This window comes from Hypanus sabinus, chromosome 17, assembly GCF_030144855.1.
Source record: "Hypanus sabinus isolate sHypSab1 chromosome 17, sHypSab1.hap1, whole genome shotgun sequence".
Lineage (NCBI taxonomy): Eukaryota > Metazoa > Chordata > Chondrichthyes > Myliobatiformes > Dasyatidae > Hypanus > Hypanus sabinus.
Genome location: NC_082722.1, coordinates 38,520,455 through 38,545,365, shown reverse-complemented (window position 1 = coordinate 38,545,365; position 24,911 = coordinate 38,520,455). Strand labels below are relative to the sequence as shown.

The following is a 24,911-nucleotide window of genomic DNA, read 5'->3' as shown; positions in this document are numbered from 1 at the left end:
TTCTTGCTCATTTAAATAATTCATTACAGGTTATATGTTTAATATGCTAATTACATACATATACTACCACATAATATGTGCATTCCTCCTTAAACTAAACATGAAGATAGACTCACATTTTGGACTCGAGTCTTCTTTTGAATTAGTTTTGAATTACATTTTGATGTTACAAAATATAACTGTGTGTCCAGATGCATAAAGCATGGTTTCAGGTTACCAATAGTTTACTTAATATTGGTCAGGATAGTTAAACAGATTTTGGTCATGCAATACCCTATTGTTGTCCATAGCTTCCACTGATGTGTAAAGGTTAATATTGATCTTCCTGAATTCAGGCTTCTCCCTCTTTGCCTGGCTTAGATCGTTGCTATTAAGTGTATTACTTCATATTGCCTTGAACTTGACTTTTCATTAAACCTTCATCTGAACTTGAATGAACTTCCATTTGGAATTTGTGGTTTTGTCAAATTAGCTTACCATTGATCTTTCCTAGCTAAAATCTTTAAATCTGATTTGCCTTTCTTTCCTCTATTATAAGTACATCCAGCTTTCTACGTCTTGCACTGTAATTATGTGGTCCATCGTCCAAATTATTTTCCATCTGCTTGTTTGCTTGGATATACATGATTTGTGGATCACTGGTGGCTCTATGTTCCAGTGATAGAGGACTGAGCCCCTGGTAGGACTAAAACAATCTTGTCCTGAGATCTTTCAATTCTTGAATTATTATAGAATTTCTACATTAAAGAGAAAAAGAAACTCAAATTCTAATGAATCTGATAACTTTTTTCTCAAACTTCTGTTTCATTTGAAGCAAAAACACCACCAATACTAGGAATACACACTGTTGTTCACTGTGTATGTATCACTGCCTCAGAAACTTAGTTGGAAACGCTTAATTGAAAGAAGAGCTGGTAAATGCACAAAGGTGCCAAATGCCTCGCTCACATTCTCAACCTTTCACTGCTATGGTCAGAGTTCCCACCAGTGTCTAAGAAGAATAGTGTGAACTGCCTTAATGGCTATTGTCTCGTAGCACTCGCAACTACGGTGATGAGAAGCTTTGAGAGGTTGGTCACAGCTAGAGTCCATTCCTGCCTCAGCAACGACCTGGACCCACTGCAATTTGCCTATCACCACAACAGGTCTACAGGAAACACAATCTCAATGGCTCTCCACACGGCCTTAGGTCACCTGGACAATGGAAAAAACACCTATGTCAAGACACTGTTCATTGACTATAGCTCAGAGTTTAATACCATCATTTCCACAGTCTTGATCAATAATCTACAGAATCTGGGCTTCTGTACCTCCTTCTGCAATGGGATCCTCAACTTCCTAACTGGAAGAACACAATTTGTGCAGATTGATAGGAATATTTTCTCCTCGCCTATGATCGACACTGGTGCATCTCAGGGGTGTGTGCTTAGTCCACCGTTCTAGTTCCCCTATACCCATGACTGTCTGGCTAGGTATAGCTCAAATATCATCTATAAATTTGCTGATGATACAACCATTGTTGGTAGAATCTCAGATGGAGAAGAGAGGGCGTACAGGAGTGAGATATACCAGCAAGTTGAGTGGTGTCGCAGCAGCAACCTTGCACTCAAAGTCAATAAGATGAAAGAGCCAATTGTGGACTTCAGAAGGGTAAGATGAGGGAACATGAACCAATCCTCATAGAGGGATCAGAAATGGAGAAAGTGAGCAGTTTCAAGTTCCTGGGTGTCAAGATTTCTGAGAATCTCACCTGGTCCCAACATATCGATGCAGCTATAAATAAGACAAGACAGCGGCTATATTTCATTAGGAGTTTGAAGAAATTTGACTCTCACCCAAAAGACTCAAAAAGCTCTGGAGGGCATTCTGACAGACTGCATCACTGTCTGGCATTGGGGCCTACTGCACAGGACTGACAGAAGTTACAGGAAGTTGTAAAATTAGTCATCTACATCTTGGTTACTAGCCTCCGAAGTATCCAAGATATCTTCAAAGAGTGGTGCCTCAGAAAGGTGGCATCCAATATTAAGGGCCACCATCACCCAGGAACATGCCCTCGTCTCACTGTTACCATCAGGAAGGAAGACACGCACTCAGCAATTCAGGAACAGCTTCTTCCCCTCTGCCATCCAATTCCTAAATAGACATTGAACCCATGAACACCACCTCAGTTTTTAAATATTTTTGCACTATATTTAATCTAACTATTTAATATGCATATATAGTTGCTGTTATTTATTTATATATTTATTATTTTCTCCTATATTATGTATTGCATTGTACTGCTGCTGTTGAGTTAATAAATTTCATGACACAAGCTGGTGATAATAAAGCTGATTCTGATTCTGATTCAGATCCAGAAATGCCTGCCTCTGTAGTGTATCAAACTGGCATCTATGAACTTTAAGATGAACATTAATAAGCAGGGAACCAACAACAACAACTTGGATTTATACAATATTATTAGATACATACATAGATACTTTATTGATCCCAAAGGAAGTTACAGTGTCACAGTATCATCACAAGTGCACAGATATACAAATATTAGAAGAGAAGTAAGAAAGAATAAAAAATAAGTTACCACAAAGAGCCTAACAGGAGGGGATAATCACTTCCCCATTAATAGGTTGACTTATTATAGAGCCTACTGGCCAAGGGTAAGAATAACCTCATATGGCGCTCTTTGGAGAAACACAGTTGTCTTAGTCTATTATTAAAAGTGCTCCTCTGTTCAGCCATGTTAGCATGCAGAGGGTGAGAAACATTGTCCAGAAATGCCAGGATTTTCCGTAGGGTCCCTTGTTCTACCACAGCCTCCAGTGGGTCCAGTTTGACTCCTATAACAGAGCCAGCCTTTCTAATCAGTTTATTGAGCCTGTTGGCATCACCCACGTTAATGCCATTGCCCCAGAACACCACTGCATTGCAGATTGTACCGGCGACAACAGACTAGTAGAACATGTGAAGGAGAGGCCTCCGTACTCCAAAGGACTAAAGGTAGAGGTGACTCTGTGTTGGTGCTCCACTCAAATCTCTCATCCATTTCAACCCCAGGTACTTGTAGGTCCTCACCGTATCCACGTCCTCTCCACCAATAGTAACAGGGAGCAGTGCAGACTTAGTCTTCCTAAAGTCCATCACCATCTCTTTTGTCTTACTGACATTGAGTTGCAGAGGATTCAGCTTGCACCATTTGACAAAGTCCTCCACCAGGGCCGTGTATTCATCCTCCCATCCTCCCTTTATACACCCGACTATTGAGTCACCAGAGTATTCCTGCAGATGACATGACTCAGTGTGGTATCTAAAGTCTGAAGTGTATAGGGTAAGTAGGAAGGAAAGAAGCCAGTACATTCCCCTGAAGGGCCCCAGTGCTGCTTATAGCCGTGTCTGACAGACAGCTCTGTAGCCACACAAACTGTAGTCTGCCATTCAGGAAGTCCATTATCCAGGATACAATGGAAGTGCCAATATGCATTCAATGGAGCTTTTTACCCCAGCAATGAGGACTGTATAGTACTGAAGGCACTTGAGAAATCAAAACAACATGCTGCTCACAGTGCTGCCCTGCTTATCCATATGGGAGTAGGCTCTGTTCAGCAGGTAGATGACAGCATCCATTGTGCTGCTGGTAGGCAAACTCCAGAGGGTCAGGGGTTGGGTTGGAGGTGAGCCAGGACCAGCGTCTCTCAGGTCTTCATGATGTGTGAGGTCAGGTCACTGGATGATAGTCATTCAGGACTTTCGTTTGTCCCTTCTTGTGTACTGGGACTGCACATGATGTTTTCCACACAGTGGGGACCCTTTCCAGGCTGAGACTCAGATTGAAAATGCACTGGAGAACTCCACACAGCTGCTCAACACACTCCTTCAGGACCGTGGGGTTCACAGCATTCAGTCCCAATCCTCTGGGGTGTCTGAGTTTCCCCAGAGCCCTTCTCACTTGTTCAGTAGTGAAGGTGAGTCCATGACGACTGGGGAGTTGGTGGGGGCTGGGAGAGGTGAAGATCAGGACGATAGGAGTTATCATGTGGAGGTGTGGATGGTAGTCTGTTGTAGCCTGTGTTGTTCATCCATGTGTTGAGCAGGAGGAGGGAAGGCATTGGTGCTGAGGGAGCATTGGGTGCCTCAGCACCTGGACTGGTGTGCTGAGAAGGTGTGAACAGGAGGGCAATTGTCAAACCTATTGAAGAATTGGTTTAACTCATTATCCCATTCATGGCTGCATTCCCGGGCTCTACAGTTAGGTTGATTGAAGCTAGTAATTTTCTTCTAGCCTCTCCACACCTCCCATGTGCTATCCTGCCCAAGCTTGTTCTCCAGCTCTCTCCTGTATTCCTTTAGCCACCTTGATCTTCTCCTTTAGTTCCCTCTGCACATGTTTCAATTCCTCCCTGTCTCCTGATCTAAAGACTCTCTTTTGTGGTTGAGGAAAGCCTGTAGATCACTGGAGACCCATGGATTGCTGTTAGGGAAGCAGTGAATAGTCCTTGATGGTATTACAGTACCTACACAGAAGTTGATGTAGCCAGTGATGCAATCAGTAAGTCCATTAATGTCTTCCCCATATGGTTCACAAAGCACATTCCAGTCAGTAACCTCAAAGCAGACCTTCAAGCCCTCGATGGCCTCTGGAGACCATTTCTTTACTATCCTGGTGGTAGCTAGCTGTTGCTGTACTTTGGGCTTATACAAGTGCATAAGGTGAATCAGGTTCGCCTCATGCCCTTATAATGTAATGAGCTCCACAGGAGGTTTAGCTTTAAGAGGACTCCTAGATCAAATAACCAAAATATCCAGGAAAAAGTAGAGTTTAAGCAAAGCAAAGAAAGGACAAGAAACAGATTTAGTGAGATAATTCCAATGAAGCCAAAAATAGCAATAATGGAACAATGAAGAGAGAATGAACATGTGTCAGAAGAGAGAACTGGAGACGTGCTAAACATCAGAGTTATTAGGATGGAGGAGTGAAACAGAAGGACGAAGCTACTCAAGGTTTGAAAACAAGGATAAGAACTTTAAATCAAGGTATTGATTAACCAGAAGGTTCAAATGTTGCATTACATGGGATGATGATGTAAACCAAGTTTAATTAGGAACTAGACAACACTATTTTGGATGTTCTTGGCTTAATGCAGAGTGGAACATAATGGTCGGCCAAGTATGTTGCTAACAACTCTGGAGATGAGAATTTGGACAGCTGATATGTTGGTCAGAATAGGGGCAATTTATATCATTGGACCTTGAAACAAGATACTATTGGTGGTGATATAGTCATTAACAGTTTTCTTCCAGGTACTGGGAGAGTTAATTATGTCCACATAGCTGCACAAGTTTTCCAGAGGATAGGAAGCATGTTTTTAACTTTACTGAGAAGGACGTGGAAAGGCCAATAGATAACAATGCCCACAAAGAGGATATTTGTGAGTTGCCCCATTTGGAAACAGGACCACCTGTGGGCATTGCTGGTGGGAGATTAATAGGGAGATCTCTAATAGAATAACAATTTCCACAGTTCTCACCGGTTGAGAAATATCATGATCTTGTAAGGTTTCACAAAATTCCTCAGAACTTAAAACTTTTTCCATTGTATCTACTGTATAGCTCTAAACCATTCATACTTTCCTAACACCTTTCTACCACACTGTCTTTCTTCTATCTTCCTTAACTCCTTTCTCCATACTAATTTCCCATCCCTGCAACTCCTTGTGTTCCTTCTTGCATTGCTCTGTATTCCTGCTGATCCCTTGTTTCTCCCTCTGCCTGCCTCTCACTCTTTTTACCTGAGGAGCATTGTCCTCCCTTTCTTCTTCTGTCAGAAGCTACCATAACAAGCACATTTCTTCCTTTCTCTGTCCCTGTTGTTCTGCAGCTCCCTCCTTTCCTGTGTGCCTTTCACTCTACCCCTCTCTCCTTATATACCACTCAGTATCCATCAATCTTCCTGTCTTGGTCTTCCTGTGTCTTTCCCCCCACCTGCTTAGAGGTAAACACACAAAATGCTGGGAGAGCTCAGCAGATCAGGCTGCATCTATAGAAATGAATAAACAGTTGACTTTGTGGGATGAGACCCTTTATCAGGACTGGAAAGGAAGGGGAAGAGGCAAAAATAAGAAGGGGAAGGAGTACAAGCTGGAAGATGATAGGTGAAACAGGTAGGTTGGGGAGGAAATAAGAAGCAGAGAAATGATAGGTGGACAAGGTAAAGTGTTGGAGAAGACGGAATCTGATAAGAGAGGTGGGTGGACCGTGGGAGAGAAGGAAGGAGGAGGAGGATGGATGGGAGGTGATCGGCAGATGAGAAGAGGGGAGCCTGAGTGAGGAATGGCAGCAGAGAGAAGGGGATGGGGGAAAATACGAAAGTTTGAAAAATCGACGTTCATGCCATCAGTTTGGAGGCTACCTAGACAGAATACGAAGTGTTGCTCCTCATCATGGTCATGGACCGACACGTCAGAATGGGAATGGAGAATGGACGTGAAATAGTTGGCTACTGGGAGATCTTGCTTTTTGTGGATGGAGTGAAGGTTCTTGACCGACCTACGTTGGGTCTCACCAATGTAGAAGAGGTGCATTGGGAGCACCGGATACAACAAACAACTCCAACAAATTTGCAGGTGAAGCGTTGCCTCACCTGAAAGGATTGATTGGGGCCCTGAATGGAGGTGATGGAGGAAGTGAAAGGCTAGTGTAGCACTTCTTCTTCTTGCAAGGATGTACCAGGTGGGAGATTAGTGGGGAGAAATGAATGGGCAAGGGATCCCTGTGGAAGACGGAGAGTTAGGGTGGGGTAAAGATGTGTTTGGTGGTAGGATCCATTGAAGACGGCAGAAGTTGCAGAGAATGATGCGCTGGATTTGGAGGCTCGGGGTGGTAGGTGAGGATAAGAGGAAGATGAGGTGAGGGCAGACAGTGGATGGGAAATCCCATCCTTTGAAGAAGAGGGATATCTCTTATGTCTTGGAAAGGAGAGGAAGTCCTCATCCTGGGAACAGATGTGGTGGAGATGAAGGAAGTGAGAAAAGGAAATGGCATTTCCGCAGGGGACAGGCTGGGAAGAGGTAGAGCTATATATTTTAATTTGACTTGCCACAGAAGTTTCAGGAACTGTCCCCTCCATATGTATGATCAGAAACCTAAAAGTGGATAGAGAGTGGATGATGCAGTTTTCTTGGTTTCACTGCACTGAACTTGGGGTTAATTCAAGAAACAGAGTTTCAGTCAGTCAGCCAGGGTTGCAAAAGGATCAAGGCATAGTTTCAGAGGGTAAATTTCAAATGTTGAGACTTTATGACAGCATTGATTTCAAAATGTCCTTCAAGAAACTCTCTTAATCTCTTCCTCTCCCTCTCTCTCTCCACCTCTCTCTCTCTCGCTCTTCCTTTCCGTGCTTTTAATCGACTATTTCTCCATCTCACCCCCAACACAAGTGAGCTTCCACCCACTCATACCGAAGTACATATATTAGCAATGATTGCATCACTGCCGCTTGACTCAAAAGCACACTTCATCTGTTGCTCCATTATTCCCGCCACACTGGAAAATTAAGGTATTTGACGGTGGAAATAACTGCCAACTATAAGGAGTATGCATAAGATGTCTTAGTTAGCTTAAAGGTGAATTTATCCCAGGCTGCAATAGGAGTTGACTGCTTGGTTTCTACATCTTTTCTGGCCCCAGAAACAGTGCCAGATGGTTAGAGGACAGCAAATGTAGTACTTTTAGCAACCATGTCAAGAAGAGCTACAAGAATAAGCCAGGTAATTATAGGCCAATGAGTCTCACATTTTAATATATTACAAGGGACAGTAGAAAGCTGCACTTGGATGGGAAAATGGTGGAAATAGTCAGCTAATTTGTGGAAAGAGACACATTCCATACCAATTTCGCTTGCTCTCCTGCAATGTTCAATTCTATCTCTGTGGAGCTGACACTGTGAGACTGCCCCCAGTTGCTGTGCTGTGCGACAGCGAGTTTCATGGTGATTTGCCCCGCTAATATGTTGAACTGATGCTGAGGCTTTGGGCCTACTCCAGGCTGCTCTGGGAATATGGATTTCAGGACTCAATTTGTTTTGGAATGCTGTTGCTCACTTCTATTGTTTGCATGATTTGTGTTTTTTTCTCTTTCTGTGCACATTGGGGGTTGGTCTTTTTTTTAATTGGGCTCCTTCCAGTTTCTTGTTTTGTGGCTGCCTGTAAGCAGATAAATCTCAAGTTTCTATGACCTGTACATTTTTTGGAAATAAATGTACTTTGAATCTTTCAACTGTTAACATTCAGATCGGAGAGCCTTCATCAGAAATGGATCAGCAATTTAAAAAAAATTAAACAGCAGAAAAGCAACTTAGACTTTGCATGGCACTGTATTTGTCAACATGGACTAGAGAAGGAGCTTGTAAATCTGGCAGGAGAAGAGGATGCTGGCATTGGTTAGGATGGATTGGCACAACTGGCAGAGAATGAGTGCCAGGTGTGGGCTTGGTGTGGGTGCAGACACACCCAGCCTGAGACACCAAGCAAGGTAATTTGGCTCCAAACAATTGGCTTATTGATTATTACAGAATGTCTCTCGGGTGCTTCCAGCTCCCTCCTTTCTCCTTTCCCCTTTTCCCAACCATCTCTCTGCTCCTTCCCACTCTCAGACCACAATAGAGGCCCATATCAGAATCAGCTTTATCATCACTCATATATGTCATGAATTTTTTTGTGGCAGCAGTACAATGCAATACATAAACCCTAGGACTTTGGCCCAGTACTGTAGAAGAATCAGGTTTGATGACTCGATATACTAGGATAAGAAGAACACAGCAGTCTCAGTGGGTGCAGAGTTACATCTTATTGAAGAGATATGGAATGAGATGGGGTGCGGGTTGAGGGATCTGAACAAATGTTGAAAGTTCTTAAACCTTGTTGATATTGTTGAGATATCTGAGAAAAGGGGAATGGAACCATGTAAGATTAGATCTAGGCAGCAGATATCTGAATGGCCATTAATTTATAGAGAGAGGATGGAATACTCAAGATATGAGGTAACACAGGTATTTGTTTTCATATTTTGTTTACTGAATCATGAATAAACAAAACTGTATTGCTGAAATAAAGCATTCAAATGTCCGTAATACAGCATCTAGAAGGTCTGACAGCATCTGTGGACAGAGAAAGGGGTGTTGCTTTTCAGGTTGTTGACCTTTCACCAGTTCACAAAATTACTGAAGTCTGAAAGAAAGTTAACCTCTTGGTTCACTTTCTCATTTTAAACTTTTCCTTCCGTAGTACGTATAAATTTCCTGACTTGCAGTAACATATCTAAGATTACCCAGGGTAAATCTTTCATATTCTGCACAATTTGATGTGTCACCTTGGTGTCAATAACAATAGGCCTTCGGCATATTTTGCTTGGAAACAATAATCCAATGGAAAGTTTAACATCAAAAAGGGCGGAGTGAAATTATTTTGGCAATAACCTTTAAAGTACAGCGATGCAGCTATATTTAAATACAGGAGTCAATAAAATATAACCTTTCTCATATGAGGGTCTAATTTAATTTCTGTCCGCATGTATAAATTCAAGTAAGTTTGTATTTAATCAATTGCTCTTTCCATTGTGCGAACAAGAAGTTGCGAAGCTGCGGTAATAACATTGCTGGGGAAATTCCAGCCACATGCTCTGGAGGCGTGACACCTGTCACTCAGGCTCCGCCCCGAAGCCGCAGAGCCATATGCGCATGTCCGTTGGTCGCTGGTCCCTCAATTTGACAGCGGATGCAGCGTGACGCTAGGATTGACAGCGGGATGCACCATTCGAAAAGGGGCAGAAGCGAAGCGCTGGGGAGGCGGGGCTTGTCGACGATACGGCTCGGTGCCGGTGGTGGGTTTCCTTCCGGTGGGGACGTTCTTCTATTTACAGTTGCTCGCTGGCTGCGTGATCTTACCGACCTCTGTCAGCTTTGCTCCATAAATTTCGGAGGTAGCGGGCGGAGCGGGAGTAAGTGAGAGTCTTGTGTGTCTGTGCGTGTGAGGGTGTTCCCGGTGTCTGGAGCGCAGAACCCGCGGTGTCGATTGTAGCCTCGCCAGGGCCGAGCTGATCCTGGTCGGCAGCGACTGCGCTTTACTTTTATTTTCCTTTCCTGCATCTGCTCTTCCTGAGATGAAGATGCTGCTCCCTGTCTGCTGGCAATAGGCGTTGTGGTGGAAGCTGCTCACGTTTGCAGCCTTGGCGCCCGGGTGCTCGCTGACTTGGATGGGCAGTATTGTATTCGTACTGCCCTTCAAAAGTTCCTTCTCTGGTCAATACTTCAGCTTATTTTTGTAGAGGATAACTTGGCAGTCTATCACACAAGGTTAAATTTGGTTGTGTATTAAATTTAAAGCGACGCATTGGCATTTTCTAACCTTTTAAATCCGCTTTCCATTTTACGTGATGATAGACCTGTTTCAAGAATGAATGTGTAACTGTCTGATGGATAAGGAAAGTATAAATATTAGAGATTCTGCAGATGCTGGAAATTCAGAGCAACACACGCAAACCGCTGGGGGAAACTCAGCAGGTCAGGCAAAATCTATGGAAGTTAATCAACAGTGGGCCTTTTGGGCCGAGACCCTTCTTCAGGACTGGAAAGGAAGAGGGAAGATGCGAGAATAAGAAGGGAGGGGAAGGAGAACGAGCTTCTAGAAGGTGACAGGTGAAGCTAGGTAGGTGGGGGTGAGGAATAGAGTAAGAAGCTCTGAGGTGATAATTGGAGAAAGCAGAGCTGAAGAAGAAGGAATCTGATAGGAGTGGAGAGTGAGCCATTCTATCGCTTGTGTGGAAAGTACGTTTCCTTTTGAACAAACGTCGTTTGGTTAGTTCTGAGCAAATTTTATTTCTTGAGTTTTGGTTTTGGACTCGGTTGTACATAATGGATCTCAGCAGTGTTCTGGGTTTGGCTGGGTGGGCAGTTTAAATTTTGCAATTAAGTTTGGGCTATTGTTGATATTTCCTGTAGTGGAGATTTTACCCAAGTAGGTTGACATGTTGATAGAAATGAGGCTAAGATGGAAAAACATACAATGTGACAGCAGATTTGGTGGAGCATTTTTAATATATCTGTTTCTCAAGCCTTAGAAAACTTGTTGCAAGGTCAAAACTACAATACTCAACATCGTAGATGGATCATTACCTGGCATTATCCAAAATTTAATGGTTAACACACTTCCATCAGATGTTGATTAAAAATTTCATTGACCTAGCTAGCAGAGGCACCAACTTTCCTCAGCACAAAAATAGTTCCAACCAATTTTTGTTTCAGTTCATAATTTTTAACCCTTTAGCAAGAAAGATGTGATAAGCTGAATGTGTTTGGCCAGCAGAAGGTAAAATTTGTCCCTGAAAATTGAAATTCAAACAATTCACACTTGATCACTGGGTGCAGATTACTTCCAGGTCCTCTTTATGAGTAGAATTTAAAGGAGAGCTCTGCTGAGTTGGATTCATAGCAAAGAGGTCCTTCTCCAAAGAACAGTGTTACCCTTCCTCCACCATAGATGCTGCCCTCAACTGAATCTCTTCCATTTCCTGAACATTTGCCCTTATCCCATCTTCCCAATTCCTTAACAGGGGTAGAGTTCCTCTTCTCACCTACCACCCCACAAGTCCTCTCATTCAGCATATCACTCTCCGCAGCTTCTGCCATCTTCAATGGGACCCTACCACCAACCACGTCTTTACCTTTCCCCTCCCCACCTTTGCTCTACACAGGAATTACTGTGATTCCCTTGTCCATTCGCCCCTGCCCACTAACCTCTTTCCTGGTGCTTATCCTTACAAGTGGAAGAAGTGTTACACACCCTGCCCATTCACATCCTCCTTTAGTTCCATTCAGGATCCCAATAAGTGCTTGCAGGTGAGGCAGCAATTCACCTGTGAATCCGTGGGGGCCACCGACTGTATCCGGTGCTCCTGTTACAGTCTTGATGAGACATGATTAGAGTAAAAGGCCGCTTTGTCGAGCACCCTCGCTCCATCTGCAAAAAGCAGGATTTCCCAGTGTCAACCATTTTAATTACAGTTCTCGCTCCCATTCTGACATGTTGGTCCATGACCACCTCTATCCTCATGGTGAGCACTCGCAGGTTGGAGGAGCAACACTTCATATTTGGTCTGGGTAGTTGCCAGTCTGATAGTATAAACATCAATTTCTCCAACTTCTGGTAATTTTTCTCCCTTTCCCTTCCCCCTTCTTCAATTCCCCACTCTTGCCTCTTCTGCTCACTTGCATATCACCTTCCCATGATGCCTTACCTCCTTCTCTTTCTCCCTTGGTCCACTCTCCTCTCCTATCACATTCTTTCTTCTCCATCCCTTTATCTTTTACACCTATCACCTCCCAGATTCTTACTTCATTCCCCTTCTCCCCCCACCCCATCTGTCACTTTCTAGTTTGTACTCCTTTCTCTCCCTCACCTTATTCTGGTCTCTTTCTCATTCCTTTCCACTCTTGATGAAGGGTTTCAGGCTGAGATATTGACTTTTCATTCATTTCCACAGACGCTGCCTGGCATGCTGAGTTCGTCCAGGGTTTTTTGTGTGTGTGCTGCTCTGCTGAACTAGTTCTATTCAGTTACATTATGACAAAACCAAACATTTTCTGTTCGTAACACTAGTGGATTCCATCTCAAAACCTTGCGCTGACATTTGTAAATTCTTTATGACTGTATAATTTAATAACAAATTTGACTTGAATTGTATTTTGGAAACTTAATTCCTGCTTGGTTCACTGTCTGATGATCTTATCTTTGAATAATTTATAACACATGCTTTCCTTGTATTAACGACAAACTAATGTACACATGCACTAGCAATTAAATGTTTTGAATGCTATTGACATTTTTTGTTTCTGTTTCCTCAAACAGGTGAATCCCTGATTTTGTTTCTTCAAGAGTTTGGCTTTCTTTTCTATGAAATCTATTTAATACGTTCAAAAATGAAGTATGGGACACTTCTCAAGACCCTTTCAATCATAGCAACAGATTAACTTTAAGATACAGTCTTGACTAACAACAAAAGTTTGCGTCATGATGAGTACAACAACATGGAATAAGGACAAATCCACTGTAGGTTATGATGAGTGTCATGAAGAGCCCAGATATTACCTAGTTTCGCAAGACTGTACTGCAGGTGAAAAACACAGCAAAGCGTTAATAAGACTTGTAAAGGGGACCATGTTGATGCTAATTGATAGAGTCTCTCAACTGCCAAATGTTCACAGTACCAAGAGCAAAAGAGGACTTATTACCGTGCAGTGCTTAGAAAGCCCGTACGCCATCATGTTGGTTGATGAAAAGGATTTACAAGAAGTCGAACCTCGAGTAGCTGAATTGCTTTTGGCAGTTTCAGCTTGTGATGAGAGGTCCACATTATCCAAAAATAAACAAAGACTGCAGAAAGCACTCCAAATTGATTGTGGATCAAAGGTTAATGTTCAGCTGAGACTTGGTGGAGAAAAGCTACCTGGTATAGTAAGATTTAAGGGGCCACTGCTGCAGAGTACAGTGCTGTGTGAAATGTGTTTTGGAGTGGAATTACTGGTAAGTCTCCTTTTACATGGTGTAAAATTGTTAAGGGGATAATGGCAGAGTGCAGCTATTAAATGTCTCTTTGCTTTCTAACTTCGGCATTGAATAATGGAAGACAGCAATTCTTCTGTCCATTGATGACCCCACCTCCAGTTATTATGCAAGTCTTTTCTACTAAAAGCTATTCTTTTGCTGGGTTGTGAAGTATTTTAGCTGTTGATAGTTATTGACCTCTCCGACTTTGAGTTCATTTATCTTGCTATCTTGGCTACCTTTTACAGATTATTAATATGGCAAAATTTAACAAAGGTTTGGGAAGTTCAAAATTAGAACAGCCAATTGATGATTTACATTTGCTTTATTTAACTCCAGTATTTCTGCAAAGTCAAGTGACCACATTATTGTTATAATAGCATAGGAATTATTTATTTAGTAGCATAAAGTGCAACAGTTTGCCCAAGTTTTCTAAAGTGTTTTGCTATCCTGTGTGTAAATCCTGGTAACCACCCCTGTCTGTCTTTGTTTTGTCTTTTCCACTAGCATCCCCAACACCTCACTCTTTACCTCTTTTCCCCCCTTCCTTGTGATCTGCCCAATGCATACACACTGGAAGGACTGATCTGCCGACCAGTTCCCCTCATCACCCCCTTCCCTCTGCTCTATGGTTCACCATCCTTTCCTATCAGATTCCATCTTCTTTAGTCTTTTGTCATTTCCACCTATCACCTTCCAGCTTCTTACATCACTCCCTTACCTGTCAATTACCCCCTCACCTGTATCCATCCTCCACCCTTCAAAGAGCCCCAACTTCCCCAAACTTTTTATGCTGGCTATCTGTCTCATTTCGTTCCGATCTTGATTAAGGGTCAGGATGTGAAACGTTGACTATACATTTCCATCCACATGTGCTGCCTGACGTACTGAGTTCCTCCAGCTTTTTGTATGTTGTTATAAATCCGAATTGTTGTTTTCAGAATAAAAAATACTTGGAATTGAATAGAAAAGAATGAAATGCCTCCAAAGGGAAAAAAAAAATATTTTAAAGTATCCAGTAGAATTTCCTTAATCCAACACACTGGGGACCTTGACATTTTAAAAGGAATACAGGAAACAAGGACACGTTAAGTTTTAAGGGAACACCAGAATCAGGTTTAACATCACAGGCATGTATCAAAATGTGTTGTTTTGTGGTAGCAATATACTGCAATACATTAAAAAAAACTATAAATTGCAATAAGAAATATATAGCAAAAGGAGAGCAAAAAAAATTGAGGTAGTGTACATGAGTTCATTGTCCGTTCAGAAATCTGAAGATGGAGGGGAAGAAGCTGTTCCTAAAATGTTGAGTGTGTGCCTTTAGAAGGTTCCTGCGCTTTCTTTTTAATGGTAGCAATGTGAAAAGCCTGTGTAGTGGGTGATGGGGCCCTTAATAATGGGTGCTGCCTTTTCATGGCATTGCCTTTTGAAGATGTCTTTGATGCTGGGGAGGCTGATGCCAATGATGGAGCTGCTGAGTTTACAACTTGCAGTAGCTTTTTCCAATTCCATACCAGTTGGAATCCTCTCCACAGTAAAATTATAAAAATTTGATAGAAACCTTGGTGACAGAATCTCCTCAAACTCCTAATCAAATATAGATGCTGTTGTCCCTTCTTTGTAATTGCATCAATATGTTGGGTCCAGGATAGAAAGGGTCTCACCGAGGAATTTGAAACTACTTCAAAACCTTTCTACTGCAGATCTTTCGATGAGGGCTGGTGCGTTATCTTCCCTTCCCATTCCTGGTCCATAATCAAATCTTTGGATGTGGCCCTGAGATCCCTCTGTTCCTCACACGAACATACAGAGAAATACTAAGAAGCTTCCAGTAAACCACAGTGGTTGCAGGAAATCTAAAATATAAAGAGAAAATACTAGACATTTTCATGACTGTAAATTGTTGAACTCATTGAATATTTCCAACAATTTCTTTGTGAAAGGCTATAAAATAGCCTGTTAGTATTTGATAATTAGAGAATATGTACACAACGCTGGAAGAACTCAGCAGGTCAGGCAGCATCTGTGAGAAAAGATGTTTCAGGCCATGTCCTGATGAAGGGTCTTGGCCTGAAACGTTGGCTGCTCTTTTCTCACGGATGCTGCCTGACCTGCTGAGTTCTTCCAGCGTTGTGTACATATTCTTTGATCCACAGCATCTGCAGTTGTATTTTTGAGTATTTGATAATTACTACTTTATTAACTTTTATTGAGATTCCCGGAAAAGTATAGGAAGCAGGAGGAGACCCAGAGTGTAAAGGAGTCAGAGGAGTAACCTGAGTATCCTATTTAAATGTGTGAGTAATTAATTAGACAAATACAATATTTCATATTATATAGTTTTTTTATTATGTTGAATGCAAGGTTGTTTTTGTGACACCACTTAACCAGCTGATCTATCTCACTGCTGTAAGCCTCCTTGTCACTATCTGAAATTCTGCCAAATCCCTAAGTAACCTACTTGTAACTTAACTTTTCTGACCTTTTTTGATCTGGAGGAATTTTTAATTACAACTGAATTGTACATGTTCAAACTATTTTTTGACTTCAGACTTCTACCAAATATCACTCAGGTTTTTTGGGTCATGACATTTACTAAGAAACTTCTGCTTGTGCACGTGACAGCTTAGTGATTGTGTAATTTGTATTAATAGGAACAGTCTATTCTTTGAAGTGTTCATTGTAAGTGTTTGTTCCTTTTCATTTTGCCTGCTTTTTCTTTTAACGTAGCAAATTAATTGGTGGAAAGACTTCTAAGATTGTAGACTTTATGGGATCCAGTGCCTATGTCAGGAAAAAATGGTCATAGACAAAAGCTACAAAGTGTTATAATGTGCTGCTACAGTCTTAGAAGCTATGATGGAAACAAAAAGACTAAATTAACTTTTGTGAAGGGTAATCCCCCACGTCTACATTGGGCCACCTTTACACTTTTTTTCCTGTGGCAAGATTTTTATTCTTTTAATTCCTGTATACTGTTTAATCATTTATAAATTAGTTTTTCTTATACAATCAGGTGTTGGATGTTTCTCAATGATTAATAAAAAATATTTTGTCTTCGTACCCAAATTCTACCTGCTGGGATTTGAACCTTGAGTGGATTGTCATAGTTTATAAAATAATGTTGCTTGTAATGAATTATAATCTAAATATGTTGTGTTGATGATGCCCCACGCTGTAGTCCTAAATGGTAACTCTTGATACTGTAATGAGTTGCACTAATCTCAGACTGTCACCAAAAAGCATTTTGTTCTGTTTTTCAATATTGCCTTTCTGACTCACGCTGATAGTGGTCATTATCATTGTCAGTAATAAAATTATGGATAATCAAATGGAGAACAACAAAATGCACAGGATTTTAACTGTTTTGCACGCAGTACATTTGATGCCTGTTGTAGACAATGACATTGTGGATTCTTTGGTAGTCTATCTTAGGATGCTGAATTCACAAACAAATATTTCATAATTTTTGAAACACCGTTTGAAGATAGTAGCTTTCAAGCTTTTCATTCATGTTAATTTTATATTTGCCTAATTAGTTCTTCATGTACATGAATAGGACAGCCAGGTTACTCCTCTTCACTATGGGTCTCTTTCCCCTGCTTCCTCTGCTGATGTGGGAATCTCAATACAAGTTTTAAAAAAAGTATTAACTATAAAATATTAACTGGTCACTGTTTTATAGCCTTTCATGGAAGGGCCTATTCTGCACTTTATCTTAATAAATAGTTGGAAATATTCAATGAGTTCAACAATTTTCAGTCATGAATATTTCCAGTATTTTCTCTTTATATTTCAGATTTCCCTCAACCATTGTAGTTAATTGGAAGCTTCTTGGTACTTCTCTGTAGGTTAGGGAAGAGGAACAGTGTGATCTTGGGGTCCATATCCATGGATCTCTCAAAATTGCCACACACATTAAGAAGGCACATGATTCATTGGCCTTCATTATTTGGAGGATTGAGCTGTGAAATAATGTTGCCACTCTAACTCTGGCTAGACCACACATGGAATATTGTGTTCAGTCCTGGGGAATATTGTATTCAGTCCTAGTTGGAAGGATGTGGAAGCTTTCAAGAGGATGTGGAGGAGATAGCAAACACTGCCTCTCTGTCTTTACCTGATGCTGCTGTCTGATCCGTAAGTTGGATGGTGAAGCCTTCGGGCTACAGCATTGTGTTTGGAGGGCTGGGGCTGAGCCATGTCTCTGTGCAGTAGGGTACACAACAGCTCCTGATGTCCCTCTTGGACTGCAGTCTTGTTGTAAGCCTGCCTGTGGTATTTTCCAGAGACATTACATTAGCCAGGCAGATGGTGGGTTGGGAAGCCTTTGGTCCCGTGCCTCAGTTTTATCTGGAGTCCTCCTTTGCAGCCTACTTGCTCCCTACATGTTCTGGAGCCCTGAGTCTGTCAGTTCTAAAGATCGCTTGCCCATTTAAATGGCTTTAAACAATATTACGACAGTCTCTGTGGCTTCACAATTTGATGACCCCCCTTAAGAGCTGCACACAAAAGATCAACTCTGTCTGGTGCCATTCATTTTCTATGAAGTTGGAACATAACCTCCCTGCTTGAGTATTCAATTACCCTACTAATGAGGGCTAGTATCCCATATGCTGCCTTGTCCACATTTTCTACCTGTCTCTTCCAAGATCTTTGGATTTGCACACTGTTCTAGACTACCACCTACAGCATTACCATTTGTACTCGCAAAATGAATTACCTCAGATTTATCAGGATTAAATTTTGTCTATTTCCCAAACCCCTTCACATTCTCATCTGTATTTCCCCTTAAGTCAAGACTAATCTCCACACTGTCAACAGCTCCACCAGTTTTTTGAAAGCTTGCTGATAATGCCTCCTCTATCCACAGCTGAAATATTTGCATATATTGTAAAGCATATTCGGTTAATTGAGACATTTCGGGATTGGTGCATTTTGGCCCAATTAAGTATCTGCCCCTATTAGCTGAAGTTTGAATGAAATAGTTAAAAGGTATTAAAAAAACTCAAACTATTGTTTAATTGAGTAACAATTTATGTATTTAAATGTAATACAGAACATTTAGAATACTATCAATATCTCTACTGTACTAAACAATTGTGTATTAGTTCCTAATAGTTAATGACAGATGAACTTATCTGCTGTGTTCTTTTATTTGACTGTGAGTAAACAAGATCAGCACAGATACCTGGTGCAGATAATGGACTGTCTTAGATGATTGCATCCTCCAAATCTTCATTTACATTGTAACATTCCAGATCATTGTCAATACTTTCAAATTCTTTGCAACTCCTAACTTGTTGAGGTAGTATCATCGTTTCATTTTCACTTCCAATTATTTGTGGCATCTCCAAGCCTGAATGCTTGAAACTGCAATGGACAAAACAATTTTGAATTGTTTTATTGCTTATTTCTTGACTGCTTATCAGTGACAAAAGTCACTGTTTTTGAAGACGAACACAAGACTGATGCTATTTTAAAAACTGATTGCTCTAAACATGGTGTAGCGTCAAAAGGCCACAGAAGTGCACATGGCTGACGCTAGTTAGAAACTATTTTGGCAACAGTTGCCTACCCCAATTAAGTGCCATATTGTCTCAAGTAAACCTAGGGAATCACGACTATTTTCTTGATTTAATTTTTGTTCTTTGAATTGTGCCAAATAAATGGCTTCTATAATTAACTGATAGCTAAATTAACTGGAACTCACAGTATTAAAAACGACAAAGGTCCCAACAAGTGATCCCCATGTAACACCAGAAGCATTCATCACAGAAACAGCTCTCTAGGGTGAGGCCAGCATATCCAGTCAATCAATTAATACGGTCAGTCAAGGAAGCAGAAAACAGCCCCTTGTTCATTACGCTTCTGAAATTGGGGCTAGTATAGAGCAAGAAACAATATGCTTATTGAGAGAGTACACCTTGAATCAATATTATAGGTAGATATCCTGGAACATTCTGATAAACTCTAATCCTTTTGTTACTTTTTTTTTAACAACCATGTGGAATTACACTTTTCAAATGCATTTGGCCCTTTTACAGTATATAAGTTAGTTGTCAAGCTTCAAATTTCTTCCAAGATTTATACTAAAACTTTACCTAAAATAGTGCGTGGGAGGATGAAATTGGGTATAAGTATTGTGCATAAGGTCTTGCATGAAGATTATTTTTTAGAGTATACTAATCTACTTTTGTGAAAGCTCTCTAGCCTTGCTAAGTTTAAAATTCATAAATCTTTGAGTTCTTATGCTTAATAGCCTTAAAATTCTGTTACTTATTATTTGTTTTAAACTGTGTTTGCCTTGTGTATCCCCGTTACATCAGAATCTGCTGTAATTGCTTACTTCTACAAATCTTTGCCTCAGTCCTAGATGGCTGGCCATTTATTTGTTAATTCTCTGTTGCCTGTTTCCTTGTGTTGTTTTTTTTTTGCTTCTCTATAGTTTTGATACATGGCTTCATTGGAATGCATGGGTTCTGTTTTCCTTCTGCACTTGTTTGATGGCAAAGGAAAGATTCCCTTCTAAATGAAGCACTGTTGCGCTATTTTAGGTAAAGTTTTTAGTATCAGTTTCTGAGGGCCCAACATTTTAGGGTATTCTGCCATCTTGCTTGCATAATGCAAAATGTTTCATCACAGCAGATCTCGACCAGGAATGTGAAATGGTACTAGTAGTAAATAATGTGGACTTCACTGATCCTCTGGAAACCTGGGATTTTTTCTATATCAAGTTTTAAACACAGTTAACTATCATGAGTGTTACCCTTGCTATGTTATGCCTTTGTAAAATAGAGGCTCTTTGGTGTTTAATGTGCTTTCACCTCTTTTGTTTCTGTTTCTATTTGCTTTCATTGAAGTTCTATATTTAATTTAGGGATGCAGTGCGAGATTAATATGGGATTAATAATTTCAACAATTTTCAACAGAACTTGGATCCTCCTCCTGATGAATAGTAGTTTTATTTGTTCTGTTCAGTTCATACTGTCAAACTAAGAATCTTGTAATTTCCCTAAGTTATGTTACATAATGTTAAAATAATTTCCTCCAAAAAAAACTCTTCTGAATCTGGTTGAATTTTTTTTTACATTTTGAGAGCCATTAATGCCCATAGGTTCAAATGCTATTGCAAGTAGATGTGGAATTACACCTTGAAGCATCATGCATTATGAGAGGTCCCCTAGGTTCAAACAAAAACATGATTACCTGAAAATATAGTGTTACGAATGTGCCACAACTCTGTTGAAGGGTACAAAGTAGCCCCCTCCTTTTTGAGAATCACAAGATCGCTATTAATTCGGGTCTGGGACCCAGGAAATGAGAGAGCGGCACGCAGAATACACAAGGTTTGGAATGCGTCCTGGCCTCAGCAAGACGGAACCACTGATAACGGCTATTGTCTCTTGGAGACGGAGTTGTGTATTGAGTACTGTACTATTCATTGAAGCCCTCAGGGAATGACCAGAGTGGGCTGGTTGAGGGATTGCATCCCAACCTGATTGACATCTGAGACCCCGTGAGTGAGGATAAAAGGAGGGTCTGGGGAACGCCCCTCAGACACACCAGGAGAAACGCTAGAAATCCAGGGACAGCGTTTAATAGCGACAGCCGGTGGGGCTCGCGTGCATCCTTTTCCCTTGCCTGGAAATTGGCGGGCTTACCACGGAAGAACGGCTTAGCTAAAGAAGAGGCCACACCAACGAAATTCCGAAGGATCGAAATCATAAAAAGGAAAGCCGGCAAGTTTTCTAAAAATCTCTCTTGACTCCAACAAAAGGCTGCAGCCTAAATGAACTGAGTGACTTTTATATTTCCATCGGACAATACATTATCCCCTAGACAACGATAGAGCTATTTCTTATTGATTATTATTATACCTGCACTTTTAGATTTAGTATTGACAACATATGTTATCTGTATGTTTGCATTGATATTATTTTTGTGTATTTTTACTAATAAATACTGTTAAAAATAGTACCATCAGACTTCAACGGACCTCTCTATCTTTGCTGGTAAGTGACCCAGTTACGAGGTTCATAACAATAGAGTAAGGGAGCGTTCCACAAGCGAAACACAAAAGCACATAAAATGATAAGGGACACACTGTTTTGTGACATAGCTCGTTCATTTTGCTTTACTGTGTATTGCCAGGAGCTGATTAGTTGCTTTTAATCCTCTGGACATTTACTTTCATTTAAAATGCAGCACTTAATCTCAGATTTATCTGTAAGGCAAATATAAAGATAATGCTCCTCAGAGTGTGACCATGATGAACAAGCAATTTTTTTAAATATATATATTGTAGGCTGTGTACAACCAATTAAAATGGAATGAGAGAGAGAAGCAGCACAGAAATAGACCCTTTGGCCCACCAAATTTATGCTAGTCATCAACCACCCATTTGCACTAATATTACATTAATCCATCTATGCAACTGTGAGGCTTGGATGAAGGGTTTCAGCCCGAAATGTCGTCACTACCTCCTCCCATAGATGCTGTCTGGCCTGCTGAGTTCTGCCAGCATCTTGTGTTTTTATGCAACTGTGACATTCTTTTAATTTGTAATTCATGTGTTCTGTGCAACTATCCAGAGTTAATATCACTGTAGTTTAGATATGTAAGCAGTTATTTCATTTGTATGAAATTGTCAATATATGCTTCAATCAGTGAATAACAATGTGTTTGTCTCTGATTTAACAGGAAGAAGGCAGGGGTCATGGCTATACAGATGGTTCATACAAAGATGTACAATTATTTAAGTGTGATGAAGATTGTGGAGTATTTGTCCCTTTTGACAAACTGGAGCTTGTTGAAGAGGAAAGTGGTATGGAACACGAAGCTGCAATCATGGAAAGGTTTTGCTACAGTGAGAAATCGGCTTTGCCAATTAACTCAAGGGTGTCTGCAACAATTGAAAATGAAGTAATGTTTGGTACAGTCGTATTCTGTGGTCTACTGCCTGGAAAAGAGCGATATGGCTATTTTTTAGGTGTCCAAATGGTGAGATTTCTTATAAATGCATTCTGAATTTTGTCTCCAGGGTGGAGCCTCCTTTGTCAACCATTATCAGCCTTCCTCTGATGTGGTGAGGATGTCTCCAGTAGTGGGAGAGTGTAGGACCAGAGAGCACAGCTTCAGAATACAAGGGACTCCCTTTAGAACAAAGATAAGGAGGAATTTCTTTAGCCAGAGGGTGTGAATCTTCAGAATTAATTGCACATGTGTCTGTGAAAGCCATGCCATTTGGGATACTTAAGGCAGAAGTTGATAGGTTCTTGATTAGTAAAGAAGTCAGAGATTACATGAAAGCAGGAGAATGGGGTTGAGAGGGAAATAAATCAGTCATGATTGCATGGCAGAGTGAACTTGATGGGCTAAATGGCCTAATCATACTCCTATGTTTCATGGTCTTGTTTAAATGTCTCAGCTCATCACCCAATGGTGAGACAGTTTTTATGTGATTCTTGTTTAAAACAACTACTTGCCACTATTGCTTATGCTGGCTCCTATTTGTGTACTTAGATACTCTAGATTGATTGCCTTCAAGGAATTTGCAAATTAATCTTAGGAAGAAGAGGGAACAGGTTACATTATGCTTAATTTTGGCTTGTCAGTTACTCTCTTAGTGCAGGTATGTTTTAGTAGCCCCAAGGATAAGACAACACTGGAGACCAGCTCACTGCTGCTCTTTATATTGTTTTAAATGTCTTTTGGTCAGAGACATTTATTAACAGTTCTAAAGGACTTGTTTTTAAATAAGCATTTTTCTTTAGAACTGAACTTAAAAGGTACCTTTTCTAAAACAAAACCTGTTGAAATGTCATTAAAAATATTAATCTTAAGTGGAATAAAAAGGGGAAGAAAACAAGCCTTTTACCTGTTCTTTTTGACCAAGATTGGAAACATGCCTTGCATTCTATATACCTGCCATCCCTGGACTGCATCCAGCCAATCCACTCATTGTATTCTGTTGATGCTGGCCTTGGTGCTGAGTCTAGTGCTGGAGTAATAGGTCAGGTGAGGCAGTATCTGGATTCCAATCTGTTCTTGTTGTTCACATTGTAACTTGTGAGTGTGGAGGTCAGGATTGAACTGACCCACGCTCTATTTAATTCCACTCAGAACAGTTGGCTGAAAATCTGTATTTTCTAGCCTGTCTCACCATTGTGTATTTAAACTTTTACTGAGAAGTTGTTTATATTATAGAAGGTTGCATGTAATGCTCCTTGACTGGGGAAAAAATAGTAATGGAAAGGCTTGAGTCAGTTTCTTTTCCCCCAAATAAGAATTGTTTTCATGTTAAGCACTAACTCCAAGTTGTGGATTATGGCAGCTTCTTCTCAGATTCTTGTGGATTATGGCACCAACAATCATTCCACTGTCAAAGTCACATGCTCCTCTTGACCCTTACGTCTGCTTGCTTATATACATTGAGTTGCTGCTACATGATTGGCTGTATAGATATTTACATTAACAAGCAGGTGTACAGATGTACCTAAAAGTGGCCACTGAGTGTATACTGCATCTAATACTGAACCTAAGGTACTCATTCAGAGCATAACCATCATCACTTTCAAATGCCCAGCCTTAAAGGAAGAACTACTGTGAAGAGCTGGGGGAACGATGGAAAAAGAAGTTTAGTGGTGGATTGAGTAAAGACATTTAATATATGTAATTTCCTCAGGTATTACTCATTAAAAGCCAGAATGCATTGTTTATTAAATGATCAGAACAAGGATACTAATGATAATAACTTTTTAAAATTTAAAACGTGTTTCCAGGACAATGGCTTCAGTGATTGGGATGGGACATGGAATGGAACAGTGCTATGCAGACATCCACAAAACATGGCTCTTCTTTGGATTGAAGATGTCACACCAGGTATACATCCTCAGATTTAAAATGAATTTTTGAAACTTGTATGGATAGGAAGTGTTCAGCAGAATTTGGGCAAATGCAGGCAATTGTGACTAGCTCAGGAAGGCGGTTTGGTCAATATGGATGAGTTGGGATGAAGGGCTGGTTTCTGTGCTGTGTAACTTTGACTGGAATGGAGTATTCTTCTGTATTTTGCTGTCCTGAAGTATTTAAAGAATAACATGACATAAATTTATATCTTTATACAATATCTATGTTTTTCTTCATTTTTTTTCCTCAAGAGGGTTCAAAATGTTTTTTATCCATAAAATCATTTCTCACATTGGAACACTACTCTTCATGAACTCAATAGCAGTTATTAATATCAACTGAAGACCAAATCTAAAACTTTAACATTCCTTTAACATTCCATGAGTTTGGATCTAAATGAGATGG

At 40.6% G+C, this 24,911-nt stretch overlaps 1 protein-coding gene across 1 annotated transcript in view; it reads left to right on the top strand.

Annotated features, from left to right (window-relative positions):
* The first annotated feature begins 9,844 nt into the window (after positions 1–9,844).
* The window catches only part of cylda (cylindromatosis (turban tumor syndrome), a), a 72,506-nt gene continuing 57,439 nt past the window's right edge, over positions 9,845–24,911 (top strand). Inside the window, exons 1-4 of the mRNA XM_059992867.1 lie at positions 9,845–9,990; positions 12,897–13,571; positions 22,299–22,598; positions 24,380–24,479. Of these exons, the coding sequence (XP_059848850.1) occupies positions 13,059–13,571; positions 22,299–22,598; positions 24,380–24,479 (913 nt within the window). The 5' untranslated portion in view covers positions 9,845–9,990; positions 12,897–13,058. The remainder of the gene's footprint in view (positions 9,991–12,896; positions 13,572–22,298; positions 22,599–24,379; positions 24,480–24,911) is intronic.